The 18,493-nt window shown below is 43.9% G+C and overlaps 2 protein-coding genes across 3 annotated transcripts; one reads left to right on the top strand and one right to left on the bottom strand.

Annotated features, from left to right (window-relative positions):
* The first annotated feature begins 295 nt into the window (after window positions 1–295).
* LOC136476103 (serine/threonine protein phosphatase 2A 55 kDa regulatory subunit B beta isoform-like) lies at window positions 296–11,213 on the top strand. Its single transcript, XM_066473794.1, has 14 exons — window positions 296–583; window positions 3,128–3,231; window positions 3,300–3,395; window positions 4,583–4,702; window positions 5,841–6,044; window positions 6,227–6,318; window positions 7,674–7,792; window positions 8,566–8,689; window positions 8,837–8,960; window positions 9,467–9,535; window positions 9,625–9,716; window positions 9,817–9,894; window positions 10,351–10,418; window positions 10,544–11,213. Exons 1-14 carry the CDS (start codon window positions 442–444, stop codon window positions 10,678–10,680), a joined length of 1,569 nt encoding a protein of 522 aa, XP_066329891.1. The 5' UTR covers window positions 296–441; the 3' UTR covers window positions 10,681–11,213.
* A 2,244-nt stretch (window positions 11,214–13,457) lies between these two features.
* On the bottom strand, window positions 13,458–16,224 carry LOC136476102 (probable protein phosphatase 2C 12). 2 transcript variants are annotated; one of them, XM_066473791.1, is made up of 3 exons: window positions 15,881–16,224; window positions 14,394–14,877; window positions 13,458–14,311 (listed from the first exon to the last, which is right to left on the bottom strand). In XM_066473791.1, the coding sequence occupies exons 1-3, from the start codon at window positions 16,067–16,069 to the stop codon at window positions 13,845–13,847; spliced, it is 1,140 nt and encodes a 379-aa protein (XP_066329888.1). In that variant the 5' UTR covers window positions 16,070–16,224; the 3' UTR covers window positions 13,458–13,844. The 2 variants fall into 2 exon arrangements, with proteins under 2 accessions (XP_066329888.1, XP_066329890.1); XM_066473793.1 differs by lacking the exon at window positions 15,881–16,224 and adding an exon at window positions 15,768–15,876.
* Window positions 16,225–18,493: the final 2,269 nt, after the last annotated feature.

Raw genomic sequence — 18,493 nt, 5'->3', positions numbered from 1 at the left:
AATACGTATTAACTGCGAAAACAAATTCATACATTTCTTGAGGGTCCAGCATGGAAAATGTCCCCATCTCTCGGACAGGAACGGAAGAGGAAAAAAAGGGCGCAAACAAAACAGCACACGGGGGGCGCAAAAACGCCGGGTCGACCGGCACGAACGGGATCGTCGACTCCCCTCCCCTCCCCTCCCCTCCCCTCTGACGCCCCCGCTCGCACGCTCGCTCACTCCCCACATCATCCCCGCCCGCAGGCCGCAGCGGCACGCGCTCCGCTCCCCACGCCGGCACGCCCGAGCCCCCCACCCCATCGATCGCCGCCGCCCGCCTTTCCCCGCCATTCTTCCAGAACCTCCCCAGCTCTCGGGAGCCTTCTCTCCCAGCCCGAGATCCCTCCCCTCCGAGATCCCGCGCCACCATGGTGTCGTGACGGCGGCGGAGGTGGCGCCATGGAGCGGGAGCCCATGTCCCCCGACGACCGCCCCGAGTCGTCTGCGGCTGCGGCGGCGGCGCAGCAGCAGCCGCAGCCGCTGGAGTGGCGGTTCGCGCAGGTCTTCGGCGAGCGCGCCGCGGGAGAGGATGTGCAGGAAGGTAATAAATAAATACAACCCGCCGCGAGCCTCTGCGGCTCGGCCCAGTTCCGTCGCGCCCTCGCGAGATCTGGTCGGTCCGGTGGGTTCCGGAGAGGTTTAGCGGCGCCATGCGTTTCGTCGCCACGGGTGTCCGGGGATCGCCCGGGGTTCCATGGGCCGGCCGGGCGGCGGCGAGCCAATGGGTCGTGGCAGGCTTTTACGGTGGCTTGGGTGTTGAAGCGTTTGGCTTGTTAGAGTTGGAGGAAGTGCTATGCTCAGTGTCTTAACTGCGATTTAGGACTGTTTACTGCCTACACTTTGACGTGGCAGGTTTCTCTACCGGGGCAAACTTTATCTGGTTCGAGTAACTACTTCGTGTGGTGGTCTTTGTCGTGTAATTTAGCTCCAACAGATTGGCACTTTGGTAGTTGTGGTTTGTATTTGGCAAATGTCTATATGCGTTGGGAGTTGCATTGAAGCTAGAATGCAGAATGGATTTGTTGAAAATATTCCCGGTGTTATATATGTATGCCAGTGGAGGGTCCGAAAGTTAAATCTTTTTTCATAATTTGTTGAGGACTTGGGGTAGTGGATTTTCATTTCCTCGAGATTTTCCTTAGCTCTTGGGATTTTCTGGCAGATAATTTATGAGCTTCTGGCATCTGTCTACAGTAGTTCAATCTTTTGAAAACTCTTGTTTTTAGCTGGGGGCTGTCATTGCTTCTATGCTGTATGCCTTGGAGGGTCCGAAACTTAAACCTTTTTTTCATAATTTGTTGAGGACTTGGGGTTGTTGATTTTTGTTTCCTCGAGATTTTCGTTAGCTCCTGGGCATATCCTGGAAGATAATTTATGACCTCCTGGCTTCTGTCTACAGTAGTTCAATCTTTTGAAAACTCTTGGGCTGTCATTACTTCTGAGCTGTATGCCTTCTGTAGTTTCCTTTCAAGATTAAGCTGTACCATAACATTCTGAGCATTTCATATCTGGTAGGGTTCAGAAGTGTGCCAAGTGCACAAACAATCTGTCAGTTTATCTGACTTCCCCTAGGTCATTTACTATATAGGTGTGTAGGATCGTGCAATATATCGCTTTTCATGTGGATTTTCAGTTTCTATGTGGTTTTGTGTTGAAATGGTATTTGTTTGATTAGTACTCATTTAGGAATAGTGATTCTCTTAGATCTTCGATTAGTGCTTGTTGCGGAATAGTGAGGTATATTTGTTTATATGCCCCTTAGATCTTTGCACTTTGTCCCGTAAACATTTTTATGATTATGAAAAGGTTGATCAAGGTGTTTGATATCCCCTTTCCTACATACATAAAGCTTATTTAGTTTGAGGGTAGATACATGTCACATAATTTCTGTTCCAGTCTTGCTCTCTGTTTACATTGCTTCATCATGATCTTGTTTCAAAAATTCAACTGCTATTTCCATGTGCAACCTCCTACCAGGAGCATAGGGCACGCTTGGTTGTTTCCCAGGCTAAGCCAGCTGGGCAAGAAAGGGTGGGGGTGCTTGGTTTCCCTTTCTGGCATTGATGTTAAACTTGCTTCTTCTTTCCTCCTTTTCTTTCCCATCCTGATCAACTCATCGATGTGCTGCGTTACAGGCTTGCAATGGAAACAGAAACATCAGTAACAACCAATTAGGTGGACTTGAGGCCATAGCCAATCTCTATTCATGAAACAAAGAAAGAAAAGCAAAGGAAAGAGAGAGAGAGAGAGAGAGAGAGAGAGAGAGAGAGAGAGAGAACAAGTGACTCAATCCCATGCCTACCAATCCAGTTTGCTGCTTGCTCCTGAGCACGCACTGGAGCTACAAGGCCACGGGTACTCCTTGCTGTGTGTGAACCAACTGGCGGCCGGTGGACTATCTCACCCTTCTCTGCCTCCTTCCCACTCAGTGACAAGCTCGATTTTGATGGCCTGTGGCTCCAATTCGCTGTGTCTGAACTCTGAACTAGATTTTGTTGGCGCTGGTCTTTGATCTGGCCACCAAGGTGCTTGATTTGGTGTCTAATGAAGACACAGGGAGGAGATCAGCAAGGGATGGGAGAAAGAGGTTGTTTGGAAAGCTTGCCTGTGTGGGTGAGCCGATTTGGTTCGCCTGGGCTAGATTGCATCAACTAGTCTAGCTACACATTACGATGTGTTTCCAAAGACTACCAATGTAAAGGCAGTACCCTCTTCGAGATGCTTTCCCCTACTGTGTTTCCAAAATTGATCAATTATTGCAGGCAATTCACAAAATAAATTGACGTTAATGAGATTAGATCTTAGGACCCCCCATATTCCATTGTTTGGATACATAGTCCCAGCACGACCATTTTCCATATAAAATTAGCACAAAGTTGACTATTTGGGCAGACAAGATTAGACAGTATTGAGTTTATGACGATAATTAGTCATGGGCAAGAGTTGAGGGAGTGTCTTTTTCTATGCTAATAAACCTACTTCTATTTATTGTCTTGTTCATTTCACTTGATATTTGTTGTGACGGCTTGATTTGTTTGCCAGCCATATCAGTTTGTATCTTGATCAGATATGCTACTTGTTTCAGTGGACATAATCTCTGCAATTGAGTTTGACAAATCTGGCAATCATCTTGCCACTGGAGATAGAGGTGGACGTGTGGTTTTGTTCGAAAGAACAGACATCAGTGATGTAAGTTCTACACTACGTAAGTTCTGTAATTTTTCTTGCTTAAATCTTTCATGCTAATGTATGTGCAGAATGCTAGTCGAAGAGAACTTGAGAGGCAAGAATATCCGGTTGCCAGGCATCCTGAGTTCCGTTACAAGACTGAATTTCAGAGTCATGAACCTGAGGTACGTGGGTCTTAAAGTGGAGATATTAACAATTTGTTCATGAATGTCAATTGACTTCTTGTGTCTGAGCCATATCTAGCCTGGATTATTTTCGTAGGAGTTGTGATGGAAAAGAAACTTCAAATATTTCTGCATGCTTTATTATGTGTCAAATTTATTTGAAAATCATTGGTCATGTGTGCAAATTTAAAAGGATTGATGAACTTGAATACATAATAAAGTTGGAGGAAATTGCATCATGAATTCATGTCCATTCACTATGTTCTCTTCCATGGATTACTTGCTACTAAGAAATGGCAACTTTTCCTTTTCCAGTTTTTACATTCTAATTGCCAAGTCTTATTTATCAAATGACCTATTTGTTGCTTAGTGGTAAACTCTAGTTCACTTGTGCCATTTAAAGGCAAACAGTTGCATTGTTAATTATGAAATATAGATGGTAGTCTAGAAAAACATGGTTTCCATGCAAGTTTTTCAATACATTATCCAGGAATAAGTGCCATTTTTAGAATGCTTGCATCAATCTATTTAACTTTTGACTACTAATTTGCACAGTAATAGTTCAGCCACATAAGATTAGTAAATGGAAGTAATACTTTTTTTTTGTGCGAGAAGCAATATCTTCAATTTTTCCTTTTACATATTAGCATGACATCGATGATAGTGTATTACACAGAGACGGCAACAATCTCTGTAACAACACTTTTGTAGATCATTAATCTTATACTCCCTACGTTCCAAATTATAGGTTACCTTAGCTTTGTCCTAAGTCAAACTTCTCTAACTCTGACAATATATACTAACATCTACAATACCAAATAAATGCACTATCAAGAGTCAAGACATATTTCATGGTGGATTTAATGAAACTAATTTGATTTTGTATGTTTTGGTGCATTTTTCAATAAACTTGGTCAAAGTTAGAGAAGTTTGACTTATGACAGAGCTAAAGTGACTTATAATTTGGAATGGAGGGGGTAGTTTGGAGTTTGTATCCAAGGTTTTTAATGACACTTTGGGGGAGAGAGTACAAACTCCGAAAAATAGAGTGCAAATTAGCTTACCAGAAAAGGCAATATAAAACCATACATAGTCCAAATGACACTCCAAGTGAAGCTATAGTCATCATATACTGGAATATGTTAAATTGTGAATCTTTTATTCTGACTTCTGGGCAATTCATGTAGTTTGACTACCTAAAAAGTTTGGAAATAGAAGAGAAGATTAACAAGATCAAGTGGTGCCAAACAGCCAACAACGCACTCTTTCTCCTGTCTACAAATGACAAAACAATCAAGTATTGGAAGGTATGCATAAAAGAGGTTGCTCATTGGTTTACTTTCATATGTTTACAACTTCATAGATCATTTATTGTTTATCTAGACTAGACCTGTTATACCCCGGTGTTCAGGTGTTGTATCCATTATGTAGTCCAAAACATATTCATAGCACCTTAATGTGGGTTAGGGTTTACATATTTTTGCCAGTCTTATTACTCCTGAGAAGGGATATATATCAAGGTTCAAGAAGGCGCTAGGCGGTTTCTAGGCGACGACCCACGGCCTAGAGCCTAAGCGAGCCTAGGGTAGCCTAGGCGTTTCAAGGCGTTTTTCTAGGCGTTTTCCTAATTTTGCATTCAGCGTGTAAACTAACGAGTGGGTAAGTGACAGCTAACTAGCTGAGCTATGCATTCAGTCAATCAGCTAACTAGCTAAGCTATACATTCAGTCAATCAGCTATACATTCAGAGTTCAGGCAATCACAGATACATACATGCAGCCATCAAAGGATTCAGTCAAATAACAGAGGAGAGGAGCAGGCTTCAGATTCAGTCATTCAGAGGCTTCACACTTCAAAGTTCAAAGAAAACAGAGGAGAGGAGCAGGGGAGGACAGACTGACCTGCTGGCTGCTGCCACTTAGGGAGGAGACCGGCGGGGAGGGGACTGACCGGCGGGAGGGGCGCGTCCGGCGGGAGGAGCGCGTTCGGCGGGGAGGGGAGCGCCCGGCGGGAGGGGGCGTCCGGCGGGGAGGAGCGCGCCCGACGGGGAGGCGGGCGCCCGGCGGGGAGGAGGGTGTTCGGCGGGAGGAGCTCGTCCGACGGGGATGCGAGCGCCCGGCGGGGAGGAGCTCGTCCGGCGGGGATGGGAGGGCCTAGGGGTCCGCCTACCCCCATAGGCCAGGCTGGACCCCATCGCCCAGCGATTAGGCGCGCCTAGGCGGGGAGGAGGCGTCGCCTTTTTTATCCTTGATATATATTCTTGCTGCTTTGATCAAGAAGCAAGTGTTTTGTATCCTTATCTTTACAAACACAATCAAATTATGCTTTATCTTCTTTACAGCTCGTGCAATGGTATTACTTGTCTTTTTAGACTTTCTCATCATTTGCAAGTGAGCATGATTACGTAATAGTGTCCATGGTGCTTTGGTGTTCCGTGTTCTATAGGTTCAAGAGAAAAAAGTGAAACGGGTTTCAGTGATGAATTTGGATACCTCCCAAAGTTCAGACAATGGTTCAACTTCAAGTCCGGGTACCAGTAGTTGCAGAGCTCTTCTTCCAAATGGTGGATGTTCAGAAATGATGTACAGTACGAACAACAATATATCATTTCCTCCAGGAGGATGTGCATCGCTGCGTTTGCCTGTGGTGGTAGTACTTAAACACACTTCTTCCATCATCTCTAGTGTTGTACAACATGATGAATTAGCATTGCTTGCATGTACAATACAATAGTTTTTTTTTCTCTTATGACAGAGAAGTAGATATTCTTCTAACAGACTATAGATAATATCAGTGACAATTCTGAATAGTTTCCTTTACTATTTATGCAGGTTACGGGCCAAGAATTTAATCATGTCGTGAGATGCCGACGTGTATATGCACATGCTCATGACTACCATATTAATTCCATTTCAAATAATAGGTTAGCTGTCTAATCAAATCTGAAAAAAGATATGCTCTTGTTGTACTGGAACAAATGTTCAGTTTCCTTGTCTCATCTTCCTTCGTATCGTTTATGTTATCTTACAATATTGTCTTATTGAATCTGTTTTTAAGTGCATACTCTTTTTTTGATATATTTGCCTTGACCTCTCAGTTCGAACATAGTTATACAAATTAAAACACAATATCTTACCAGTGTTAAACTGGGAAAAATGGAATCAGTGACCTCCGAAGGTTGGTTTGCTTAAAAGACTCCTGACACAATTGAACCTGGATGGCTCAGTTAGGCAATTTTTTTCCCCATGAAATTAGTGGATTGTAGGATTTGGAAAAATACTACTTCCTCCGTCCTAATATATAAGGCGTAACCACTTTTTATTCAAGTCCCATAATACAAGGTGTGCTCTCTCTAGACTATGTGCGTACGTCGATGTAGTAGTACTAGACTACTAGTGTTGAGAGAGAATTAAATAAGTTCCTTGGTCTTTGAACCAGAGGTGGTTACGCCTTATATACTAGGACGGAGGGAGTAGCGAAGTATAGAGCAAACGTAGGTGGACTTTCCTAGCTTTTTGGGTCCAGCACTGTCTTGTGGCCACCTGCTTCAAAACAATGATTCAGTGAAGAGCTAATCCTTAGATCCCATGCCCCCCTAATCTGTAGCAGCTGATTCACATCTTCCCCTTTCATCTAGTGTTCCCAGTGTCTGCTGCAGACTCCAATGTAAATAGTAACAACGGTTGCTTGAGCTGCATATCCACTTCACAGTTCATCTCTTTCCATCTAGTCATCCCCACTTCATGATTTAGCTCCTTTTATTTCATATTTTGTGTATTTCCCAAAATATTCTTTTACTGCCCGAAAGATATCATGGTTTATCCCGGTTTCATAGGAGGTACCCTGCATGTGCAGTGTGCATGGTTTTTGAGGCATTGTGGTGTCCAGTGGCGCTGGGGATACGCCTGGATGTTAGGCGATATGGCATAAATAAAACCTTGTGGCATCCTGTGGCACCTGGGGTATGCCTCAACTCCTTGATGACAACTCAAAAAGCATGATAGTGTGTAAAACCTGTACGGTGGCAACAGTGTTTTTCACCTTCTGTAGTAGGAAATGTGGTCTATGACTTTATGTAACATAAAGGCTTTGAATTAGATCAAACCAAAGATGCTTATTTTTTTCATTATAAATAAGAAGTTGCTCTTAAGGGTATCACAAATTACTATACGCTTTTTGTTTGAATGAGTTAATGTGGCTGAGTTTTTTTGGAACTATTTTTACTGCTTGGGTTTGTTATTATGGTGATACCGTGTCCTCACTTTGTTTTGTTTACAGCGATGGAGAAACATTCATATCAGCAGATGATCTGCGAATAAACCTTTGGAATTTAGAAATTAGCAATCAGAGCTTTAACATTGTTGATGTGAAACCTGCAAACATGGAGGATCTAACTGGTAAACTTTTTCAGTCTGATGACTACTTATGTTGTGCAGTGAACTTCCTGTTTCTTGTAAACATTATACATGCAAATGTTATCAGACTAGGTAGATTCACGGTTCAGTAGCTTGATGCTGTGGAGTTCTTGAATAGTGGAGTTGGATGCATTGCAAGATATAGGCAGGGTTTGTCCTTTTTACCCTGCAAACTGCCATGTGTAGATGTTACATGGTATGCATGTTCTGGCGCCGATCATGCAAAACATCTTCATTTTTCATCCCTGCGGCCTTCCAATATGGTTGGAATAGCAACTTGCATCACATCTACCTACTTTAACTCCTATTTGGGTCTGGAGCAAATGATGGACAGTGTTGAATGGAGTTGCTTCAGGAACGCAGTTCCTATTCTCTGAACCTACCAACTTTGTACCTATCAGTCAATTACCTCTCTGCAGCTGTATGTTAGTATGCTACCTAACAATTCCTTCTCAGAAGTGTAGGTTTTGTAGCTATCAACAGGTGAGAAATTCATAAACATAGTAGTTGCTTTATGGAAAAAACAAGATTAGATGACACAAGATAACCTGCATCAGGTTTTACTGTGCAAAAACGAAACTACTACAATTTGCATATGTGACTGCAAAATTTTTTTGTCGACTGGTTGTGAGACACCTTTGGCTGTTGGCTAATAGATCTTTTTGAAGGTGTTCATTTATTCTCATGCAATTCCTGTTGGTTCCATACTTGTTATGTGGCAACACCCATCACATTATAATTCTGTGAAATTTCAGAGGTGATTACTTGTGCGGAGTTCCATCCAACTCACTGTAATACACTAGCATATAGTAGCTCAAAGGGTACTATCCGGCTTATTGATCTGCGGCAGTCAGCACTGTGTGACAACCATGCTAAACTGTTAGTAATTCCCCTTGAACTTCTTCAGTAACATTATTGTTGATTAGAAGGCAATGCTTAGATTTTATCATTTCTAATGGCTACAAACATTTTAAGTTTATCTATTGGTCATGGTATTATCTGATTTAACTAGGGCATCTTGTTCAGATTTGAGGAACATGAAGCACCTGGATCAAGATCCTTTTTTACAGAGATAATAGCATCAGTTTCAGATATAAAGTTTGCAAGGGACGGAAGGCACATTCTTAGTCGTGATTATATGACACTCAAGGTTTGCAGCAGACCTATCTGTCCCGTTTGCTGAATTTCTACTTTTTTACTGTATGATTTATGCGCGGGTGGCAATTTTATTACCCGAAAAACACATGTCAAAATGTTCATCTTTCTCTATCCAGGTACTGAGGCATTGAGTTCATCTTTCAATGTTATAAATAAGCTGTGTGACATCATTGAGTTCTGTAATGACATGTTGTGGTTCTAATTTTCTTGAAGCACACTTAACATCAATATAGTTTTGCTCCACTGGTCCAAATGACATTTTGTGTTTTTTTTTTCAATGTTGACCAATTCACTGGCTAGAAAGTAGGGAATATACATCTTACTCAGACCCCTAGTCATTAAAATTCGGACGCTCCTCCCATGTTATTGATCCGTCAGATATTTAAATATTTTTTACCTTGGACTTTGAGGATCAAGGAACATTTTGTGCCCTGCCTTTCGTGATAAAGATGTTTGTCTGCTAGAAATATTTTTATTTAACTATTTTTGTTTCTTCAGTTGTGGGATCTAAACATGGATTCGGGCCCAGTTGCAACTTTTCAGGTTCATGAATACTTACGTCCTAAGGTGAAGTTTCTTATCATCTGATTGAGAATGAAAGAGCCATATCAATATCTGCTGTAATCTGATACTGTGGTTAACATCATGTTTCGCAGCTTTGTGATTTATACGAGAATGATTCAATTTTTGACAAATTTGAATGTTGTCTCAGCGGTGATGGACTCCGTGTTGCAACTGGTTCTTATAGGTATATCCTTATCCTCGCATTATGAACTGTAAGAATTGCTAGCTGTTGGTTTATTTAACACTTCTGTATGTTAACTCTTCTTGTGGCATCGTAATTGCAGTAATTTGTTTCGTGTTTTTGGTGGTTCTCCTGAAAGTACGGAGGCATCAACTTTGGAAGCCAGCAGAAATCCCATGAGGTCTGTCAAACGCTGGGATTATCATTAATGTGTATGTTGTTAAGTGGGTTTAGGTTATACTCTACCTGAATATAGACTATTTCAATATAATTCATAAGGCCCTTGCTCCTCAATTAACTAATTTGCCGCTCCAAGTGAGCTCAATATTTAATGCAACAACAACAACAACAAAACAACAACAACAACAACAAAGCCATTTACGTTTTTTTCCTACTTCGGAGTTACGTACCAAAAAAAGAGCACGGTCACTTATGATGAGCATCTTATGTCAAAGTTGGTGGGGCCACCAAACATTCAAGATTCAATTCAATATAGGTGACCCATGACCATGTCGTTGTATAGGTAACAAAATATGATATTGACACCAATCCAGCATGCACTCTACTTGCAAATTATTTTTCCATGCCCAGCTAAACTTCTATTATTTGATTATTGGAATTGTGGAAACCCATACAGGCGACAGGTTGTTAATCCAGCAAGGCCTGCACGGACTCTGACTTCTTTGACCCGTGCTGTGAGGAGAGGTCAGTGGCCCTCTTGTGCTGCCAGCCTTTGAATTTATTTTTTCTGTATGTACATGGACCAGACCATGCTCTCCTGGTAAAAAATTCAACTGCCTTGGTTCTGATCAATTAAGTTGATGGCGCAGGTGGAGAAAATACAAGTATTGACGCCAATGGAAATTCTTATGATCTCTCAACAAAACTGCTCCATCTTGCGTGGCACCCAACTGAGAACTCCATCGCGTGTGCTGCCGCAAATAGTTTGTACATGTATTATGCATAGGGGAACGTGCTAGAGAAAATTGGTAGTTTTTTTGTTTGCTTGCTCGAAGTGAAAGGCTTGGCCTTTCACATGTTCAAGGATTCAGGCGCAGGAAATCGTTGTCAATTCGATGGCTGGGGCGGAAAAGCGGCAGTCGGTGATGGTCCACAAGATTAAGTCCTGGTAAGTTACTGCCATACTTGACTGCGGACTGCCTCTCCCCGGGATTCTTTAGTAAATGTGAAGTATGGATTCTGATAATACCGAAGCTTCTGGCCCCAAAGATATGACGTCAGACTATAGCTGCCTTGTAGCGAAATTGGCAGCCGAAGCCGAAGGATAAAGCAAGCAGTAAGAAGAAGATAGACGACAGCAGCTGATGCTAATTTCACCAAAGTTCACAGGAATTTATCTGCTCACATATCACAAAGGCTGTAAGAGTTTCCTTTTTTTCCCCCTTTTACGACATGTAATGCAACCTAGTCAGGGCTAACCATCATCAGCTGTCATGAACTCTGATCATTGAACATATATATATTTTTTCTTTCATCATAGCTATTGTAGTTTTTTTTACGCAGCTGCTGTTGTATTCATTAGATTAGATTGTTCGGATACAAGTCTACCAGTGCCCTTGTGATTTGCTGTGGCCTTGATGTAGCGCCGCTCTCTGTACCGTTCAATTGAATCCTGACTCTGTCTGCTAAGATGGTGCGATGTTAACTGCTTGCTGGTATCCCAGCGTGCTTGGTAGTCCAGTTGTGAGGCGCGTCATGCAGTTGGCCAAGATATGGCCTGTGGTCTTGAATGCCGTACATGACCTGGATCCGTGTATGTACTTGTGTAGCTGACCACAAGAAGCAAAGAAAGGCGTGTGACTGACGAGGACGACGAGGTGCGCTTGAATGAATTCTAAACATCTGGGCTTTCCAGAAACAAGGTCAATTATTCAAATTGTCCTGTCCAGGTCCAGGACCAGGTCACTGCAAAGCTCTCATCTGAGGAAGGTAGCAGGCGTATGTATTGGGCAACAAGACAAGACTGCACATCTCGTCTGCACCTTGTCCATTACGCACGCTTAGTAGCCTAGCCCCTGACCCGTCTCGTTCCTCTCCCTCTCACGGTACCGGGACCAATTCCTGGTTTATCTTCTTATTTTCAGCTCAGCTCCCCGGATCGAATCGAAGCATTCTGTCGACGGAACCCTCTTCGGCGGTGCAAGTTGATGCGTGTCCACACGGCACGCGCAGGCGAATTGGGGGATTTGAGCTCCAATCTGGCAGGTCTCATCTCGTTTAGGCCTGCCTGCCTGCCTGACAGCAATTGACCCCTGAGGGGTGAGAGGGCTGACGAGGAGGCGATAAACTTGTTTTCACCGTGTGGTGTGGTGGCCCTGGGCCCGGAGTGTGGGATGGCAGCGGAGGAAGAGGAGAGGAAACGACGATGCGTGCGCGCGCTGCTGACCTTGACATGCATGCGGGTATCGCTTTTTTCAATCGGTGCTTATCGCTAGTTGCTAGTGGACTCTGGTAAATACTGTTAATGGATCCATCCATGAACTAAGTGCGGTTTAGTTTTCTTGTGGTGAAACATATCTGTCAGGGTCACCTATTCAAAGGGACGCTGATAAATGACGTGCCCATTAACAAATGCACGCCATGTTTGCAGCACTACTTTTGCGGTACTTTTCAGCAAAAAAATAATGTTTTTCTCTCACAAGAAACCAGCATCAGCATTCGCCAAATTTCAGCGAAACGAACATGGCCATAGGTAGAAACTTTGTCAATCCCTACAAACTCAATGTTTTCAAAGAGCTAGAATGTGCATGTTTGTTCATAATAATATAAATGAGCATACGTGGAATGAATGAAATAATGGACCCCCGATGGCATCTTTTCTGAATTTACAACAAACCTACTCCGGCAGGCGGCAGCAAACAAAACTGATGCGACGTTGGGTTGCTGCGGACTTCTAGAAGCTAGGCGCCCCTCGGTTGATAGACAGAAAGACCGGCAACCGCCCCGTTTGTTTGGGCTGGATTGACTGATAAGTCATGACTGAAAGTATTATTGATTGATTTGGTGTGAAAAAAAATACTATCCATTGATCGAAAAAGTACGACTTATAAACCAGACACGCCCAAACGAACGGAGCGAACACCTACCACGGCATGGTGCGGCCAGCCAGCCATCGTGTCCATAGGGAGGTGTCCATAGGGAGGTGGGTGATTGTGATTTCCCCATCATTCAGGTCAGATGAACAAAAGTGACATTTTGGGGTTGACTCAAGTGAATCATTTCCTAACTTAGGCCCCGTTCGCTTCGCTGAAAAAACAAGCCGAAATACTATTCCTACTGATTTGTTGTGAGAGAAAAACACTATTTCGGCTGAAAAAACAAGTTGAAAAAGACGGATTATAAGAGAAGCGAACACGACCTATCATAACAAATTGGTTTGGTTTTTGTGTCCTTGAGTTTAGAGATTTCATTTCAAACGATATGGACTAGATCTTTTTATGATGATTAGCTTTTAGACATTGACTGTTTTTCTATGTTTTATGAATATTATAAAAAGAAAAAGAATATCTTATCATTCATAGCTACAAAACCAATAGAGTGTGCAAGCATGTCGAAATATGATATATGAGTCAGATTGTATAATTTTATGTACCTGTATACTTGTTATTTCACCAAATGGCAGTAAAAATATACCAACTTTGACTTTTGAAAAACAAAATACGTTGTGTACTTTTAATTTTAAACGGAGGGAGTAACATTTATATCTATCGAACAAAAAGGCACTTCGACTGGTAACTCTTCTTCAACTGGTAACTTTTTACATGCCACACAGAGTACAAACGGCGTTGCTGCCAGCCATTCGCTTCCTCCGACACCATACCATTACCATGCATGGTCAGCCGATCACTGATCAACAGTCAAAACTAAGAAATTACCCGCCTTTTTCTCTCCTCATCATTTCCTTGTCGCAAAACATTAGACCTTAATTAACACTATGTTACAGCACTTAATTACACTCCCGGTACACTAACAGCCGTTTGAGGCACACCAGTAGAGTAGAGCAAGAGCGCCGGACACGGACGGACGCGACGAGCTACGCCGGCGGGCTTGTCGCTGGCGCGAGCTTTCGTCGGCCGTCTGCCCCGGCTAGCTAGCACTAGCGGCTAGCGGCTAGCGGCCGTGCGGCGGTCTCGCGGCGGCCGCCTTGGCCTTGGCCACGGCGACGCTGCTGGCCCAGTCCTGCTGGTCCCTTAGGAAGAGGCAGACGGCGGAGCAGTCGTCGACGCGTGACGCCGGGTACCTGGTCCGCCACCGCTGCGCGGCTGCCTCGGCGACGGCCTTGGACGCGTGCTGCTTCCGCGGGGTGGCGCAGACGATGGACACCACCTCCTCGTTGCTCAGCACGTCCCACACGCCGTCCGTGGCCAGGATGATGAACAGGTCCCCCGGCGCGACGCGGCGGTGCGTCACCTCGGGCTCCGACACCACGCCGTGCCGCTTCAGGCGGTAGTCCCCCAGCGACCGGGCCATGGCCAGGCCGGGGCAGTCCTCGTCGGGGAGCCATACGCGCAGCACCGACGGCTCGTCCTTGAGCGCGAACACGCGGCCGTTGGAGCGCTTGATCCGCTCAGCCTCCTCTGCGACCACGCACGGACACATACGATTCAATCATCCATCCATCCATCTATTCATCCATCCACAAGGAGGAGTTAAACTCACGAGGCACGTTGGGCTTCTGGTCGGTGGTGAGCTGCACGGCCTTGAGGTATCCGGTCTCCGACATGGTCGCGAGCACGGCTCTGGAGTCACCGAGGTTGGCGATGATGAGGTCCTTGCCCTGCTTGATGGCGCACACGGCGGTGGTGCCGCTGAAGTTGCAGTCCACGTTGGCCTGGAGCTTGAGCTCCTTGTCCATGGCCTGGAACGCGTTGGCGCAGGCCTCCCGCCACTCCTCCAGCAGCTGCGCCGGCGCCAGCGCATTCGGCGACGACCGCCCGCTGCCGTCCGTGGACGACGCCGCGGGCGACGCGTCGCTGAAGACCGGGTCATCGTCGTCGTCGTCCGAGGCCCCCAGGAGGAGCGCGTTCCGGTGGCTCAGGATCATGAAGGGGAGGTAGTCCCTCACCAGCTTGCTGATGAACTGCCCGCACCGCCCGTGGCCGTCGAACACGCCGCAGAACACGCCGTCCTCCATTCCGAATCCCTGAGGAGAAGAAGTGCATGGCGAGCATCAGAATCGTCCGTTCGGACTGATGACTGCATTGACTGTAGCAACAAGCTGGTGATGATTATCAAATGATAACATGAGAGATTATCGTTGACAATTGAGACCAAACGGTAGGTGAGATTGTTGGTTTTTTTGGGGAAAAACAGAGAATAAAGCATCATTGTGACACACACACATATTCAGAGACAGAACCGGCAGTGTGCCTATGACGTTGACGGAATGGAAATTCCGGGTTGTTTCGCTGTCGTACTAGCAAATCAAAACAGCGGGGAAATCCGTACGCGGAAGAAACTCGTTTCCGTGGTTTTTTTTTTCTGCTGTGTGGTGAATTGGTTGGGGCTGCTGTGTATGTATGTATGTACTGGTGGACGGTGGTGGTAATACAGAGGACAGTTCCTGGAATTTCGACCTCCCAGGTCAAGCGCCTGGCAAGGACCGCGGCATGCCCAAGAGGAAAAGACCAGAAGGGGTTTTCCTTTGCAAAAGATGGTACTACTCCTTTTCAGTTAATCCATGATTATACGGAACAGTGAGGTACAGTCGGTGGAGTAAATTTTTTGTAACCAGAGAAAACAAATATCTGTACCAGTACAGATCTACCAGAGCTCTGTGGCTAAAAAAAACAGAGAGATAAACGAATGAATACAAGAGAGAAAAAGCTGAGAAATCCAAAGAATTGCTAAGACAGCATCAAGATCTCCTTTTTCATGAAGAAGAAGAAGCAGTTGTCATCCAAATTGTGGCTAATTCGCAAAAGAAGTAACAAAATCCTTTTTTTTTGTACTCTGACAATGATGAAATGAAACCTGAAGTTAATTAATTATGTGAACTGGTTCTGCATGCGTGCAGAGGAACAGAAAACAGACGTGCAAGTAGCAACTGGAAGAGGGTGGGGTGGGACCGACGGAGCAACCGAGGCACGGCGGCGGTGGCAAGCAGAGCGATGAGTGGAGGGTGGTGCAACCGTGCAAGCGCGAACCTGGCAGAGGATGACGGCGTCCTGGTTGGGCCCTTTCTTGCCCTTTTGCGAGAAGAGGGAGGCCACCTTCCGGCCATGGCCGTCCCCGTCCGCTCCCCCGCCGCCGCCCTGCTCGTCCATCACGTACACCACGTTCTCGTCGGAGTCCTCCTCCTGCTGCACGCGCCTCGACGAGGCGCAGATCCCCATGTCGACCGAGACCGCCGAACGATCCCTCCTTTGCCTTGGCGGGAGAACGGAGCAACAGAAACGGTGGTGGCAGGCAGAGGCAGCAGACGCGCTCAATCAAGCTCAACGATGGCGGGCGGCGAATCGCAGTCGCAGGGATAATAGAGCCATAGAGGGGTGGGTGGGTGGAAGGGGAGGCCGGTCGGCACTGAGCCGCACCCGGATGCGCCGCGGCTTTTTAAAGGGTGGAAGTAAACAAACGGCGCAAAATAGTGGATGGATTCCGCGGTGGTTTTGTGGGTGACGACCAAGTTTTTGGCGCGTTTATTATGTTTGCCCCGGTAAACCCGTCCCGGATGAAAACGGTACGTAAATATTCCGTACGCATCATTTTCTATATTTAATTCGATCGAATTCGTATTTTCGGATAAATTCGAATTTGGTTTGAAATTCGAAACACCAAATTCGAAATCGGAACGAAAACGGTTTAGACATTTTTTTCGACCGTTTTCTACTTTTCTACTTTTAATTCGGAATATTCCGAATTCGAAATTCGGTTTGTACCAAATTTGGCCCCCTACAAGTCCAACCTTAGAAAAATTATATCTTTTTCATACAGTTTCAGATGAAGATGATTTTTATATGAAAATTGTAGCTCTCGATGAGGTCTACAACTTTTTAGTTCTTAGTTTTTTCATTTGATGTCTTGAAGATGTTCAAAAAAATTAAACAAAGTCAGTGATATATTAATCGCGTACAAGCACTTGTTGCCTTAAAAAAATCATATCTTCCTTATATCGTGTCGAATGGAGATACTTTTTAAGAAAATTGTAGGACTTGTTAATTGTTATGCACTTGGTCTTATGGGTCAATATTTCGTATTGATTTTTCGTATACCGACCGTGTTCGATATAATTCCGCTCGAATTAGTTCGTTTTCGAAATTTTTGATATTCCGTAAGTTCGTGTTCGTTTTTGTGTCCAGCTTTACCACTTTTATTTTCGTTTTCATATTCAAATATAAAAGTAGAAAACGATTAAAAGGTTTTCCGACCGTCTCCTACCGTTTTCATTCCTAGTCCCACGGGGCCATCCGGGAGACGGCTCTGACTCTCTATTTTTTTTTGCTTCTGATTTTTATTTATAAAAAATATTATAAGAGAGGAAAATGGAAATCTCTTTCAACCCTAGCTTGATTAATGGGGGCAAGAAGTACATACGGCCTACGGGTATCATCAGCATGTATGCACGTTGACTTTGTTTTATTTTTTTACTATTGTCCTGTTCGCTTAGCTGATAAGCTATGACTAAAAGTATTATTGGCTGATTCGTTATGAGAGAAAAATACTGTTCGTTGACTTAAAAAGTACGACTTATAAGCCAAAAGAACGGATGGTATATCTATCTAATATAATAATAGGCGGGGTTGATGTACTACAAGAGTAGTTTTAGCCCGTGTTTAGTTGGTCGAATTTTAGAATTTGGGCTACTGTAGCACTTTCGTTTTTATTTAACAATTAGTGTTCAATCATGGACCAATTAGGCTCAAAATGTTCGTCTCGCGATTTTCAACCAAACTGTGCAATTAGTTTTTTTTCATCTACATTTAATGCTTCATACACGTATCGCAAGATTCGATGTGATGACTACTGTAACACTTTTTAGGAATTTAGGTTTGGAACTGAACACGACCTTACATAGGATTGATTACCGTGACGTACATACCGCTTCCCACTACAACTTCGACACGGAGTATTTCGTGACGTACGTACCGCTTTCATAGTACGTGACCATCACGTCAGTCCTAGTCATGCTATGCAATTGGTACATACATCCACTATTCTAAATTATAAGACGCTTTGACTTTTATATATACGTAGCTTTTGCTATATACTTAGATATATACTATATCTTCATATGTAATAATAAAAACAGTGTATTTAGAAAAGCCAAAATATTTTATAATAATTTAGAACAGAGGGAGTAGTTCTTTTAGGCCACCTTTGGAGCAATGGGAAAATGGAAAATTCTAGATTATAATCCTATAGAAAACTTTCCTATGGCGTTCTTTGGAACAAAGTGGATTTCTACAAATCCAATAGCTTAGGATTCTTATGAAGTAGCTTGTTCCATAGGAATTTTAGAGAAACTCTATCTGGATGTTTAATCTTATACAAAGTTTTCTTTGTATCAATAAGTCATACCCCCGTCTTATATAAAACATCATAAAACAGAAGGGTTTAGTGATGAATTGATTTGTCATCATAAGAAAATCGTCATAGAACCCCACATTTGTTGTATTCACTATCTAATTGAATTCTTGTATATTTTCTCTGTGCTTCACCAAAACATTTGATCTTACAGTTTTATGTATTTTTTAAAGTTAAGCATTATGTTTTCATCTTTTTCCTAACCTCACGTTCAAATAGGTCCTTAGTAACTTATG

Source organism: Miscanthus floridulus, chromosome 8, assembly GCF_019320115.1.
Source record: "Miscanthus floridulus cultivar M001 chromosome 8, ASM1932011v1, whole genome shotgun sequence".
In the NCBI taxonomy this organism is placed as follows: Eukaryota; Viridiplantae; Streptophyta; class Magnoliopsida; order Poales; family Poaceae; genus Miscanthus; species Miscanthus floridulus.
The sequence above is the reverse complement of the archived record's forward strand: the minus strand, read 5'-3'. Positions and strand labels throughout refer to the sequence as shown.

Coding starts and splice junctions, on each gene's coding strand:
- LOC136476103 (XM_066473794.1), top strand. CDS start 442: ATGGAGCGGGAGCCCATGTCCCCCGACGACCGCCCCGAGTCGTCTGCG. Junction 7,793..8,565: donor AAACATGGAGGATCTAACTG/GTAAACTTTTTC, acceptor GTGAAATTTCAG/AGGTGATTACTTGTGCGGAG. Junction 10,419..10,543: donor GACCCGTGCTGTGAGGAGAG/GTCAGTGGCCCT, acceptor TTGATGGCGCAG/GTGGAGAAAATACAAGTATT.
- LOC136476102 (XM_066473791.1), bottom strand. CDS start 16,069: ATGGGGATCTGCGCCTCGTCGAGGCGCGTGCAGCAGGAGGAGGACTCC. Junction 14,878..15,880: donor ACGCCGTCATCCTCTGCCAG/GTTCGCGCTTGC, acceptor TCTTCTCCTCAG/GGATTCGGAATGGAGGACGG. Junction 14,312..14,393: donor CCAGAAGCCCAACGTGCCTC/GTGAGTTTAACT, acceptor GCGTGGTCGCAG/AGGAGGCTGAGCGGATCAAG.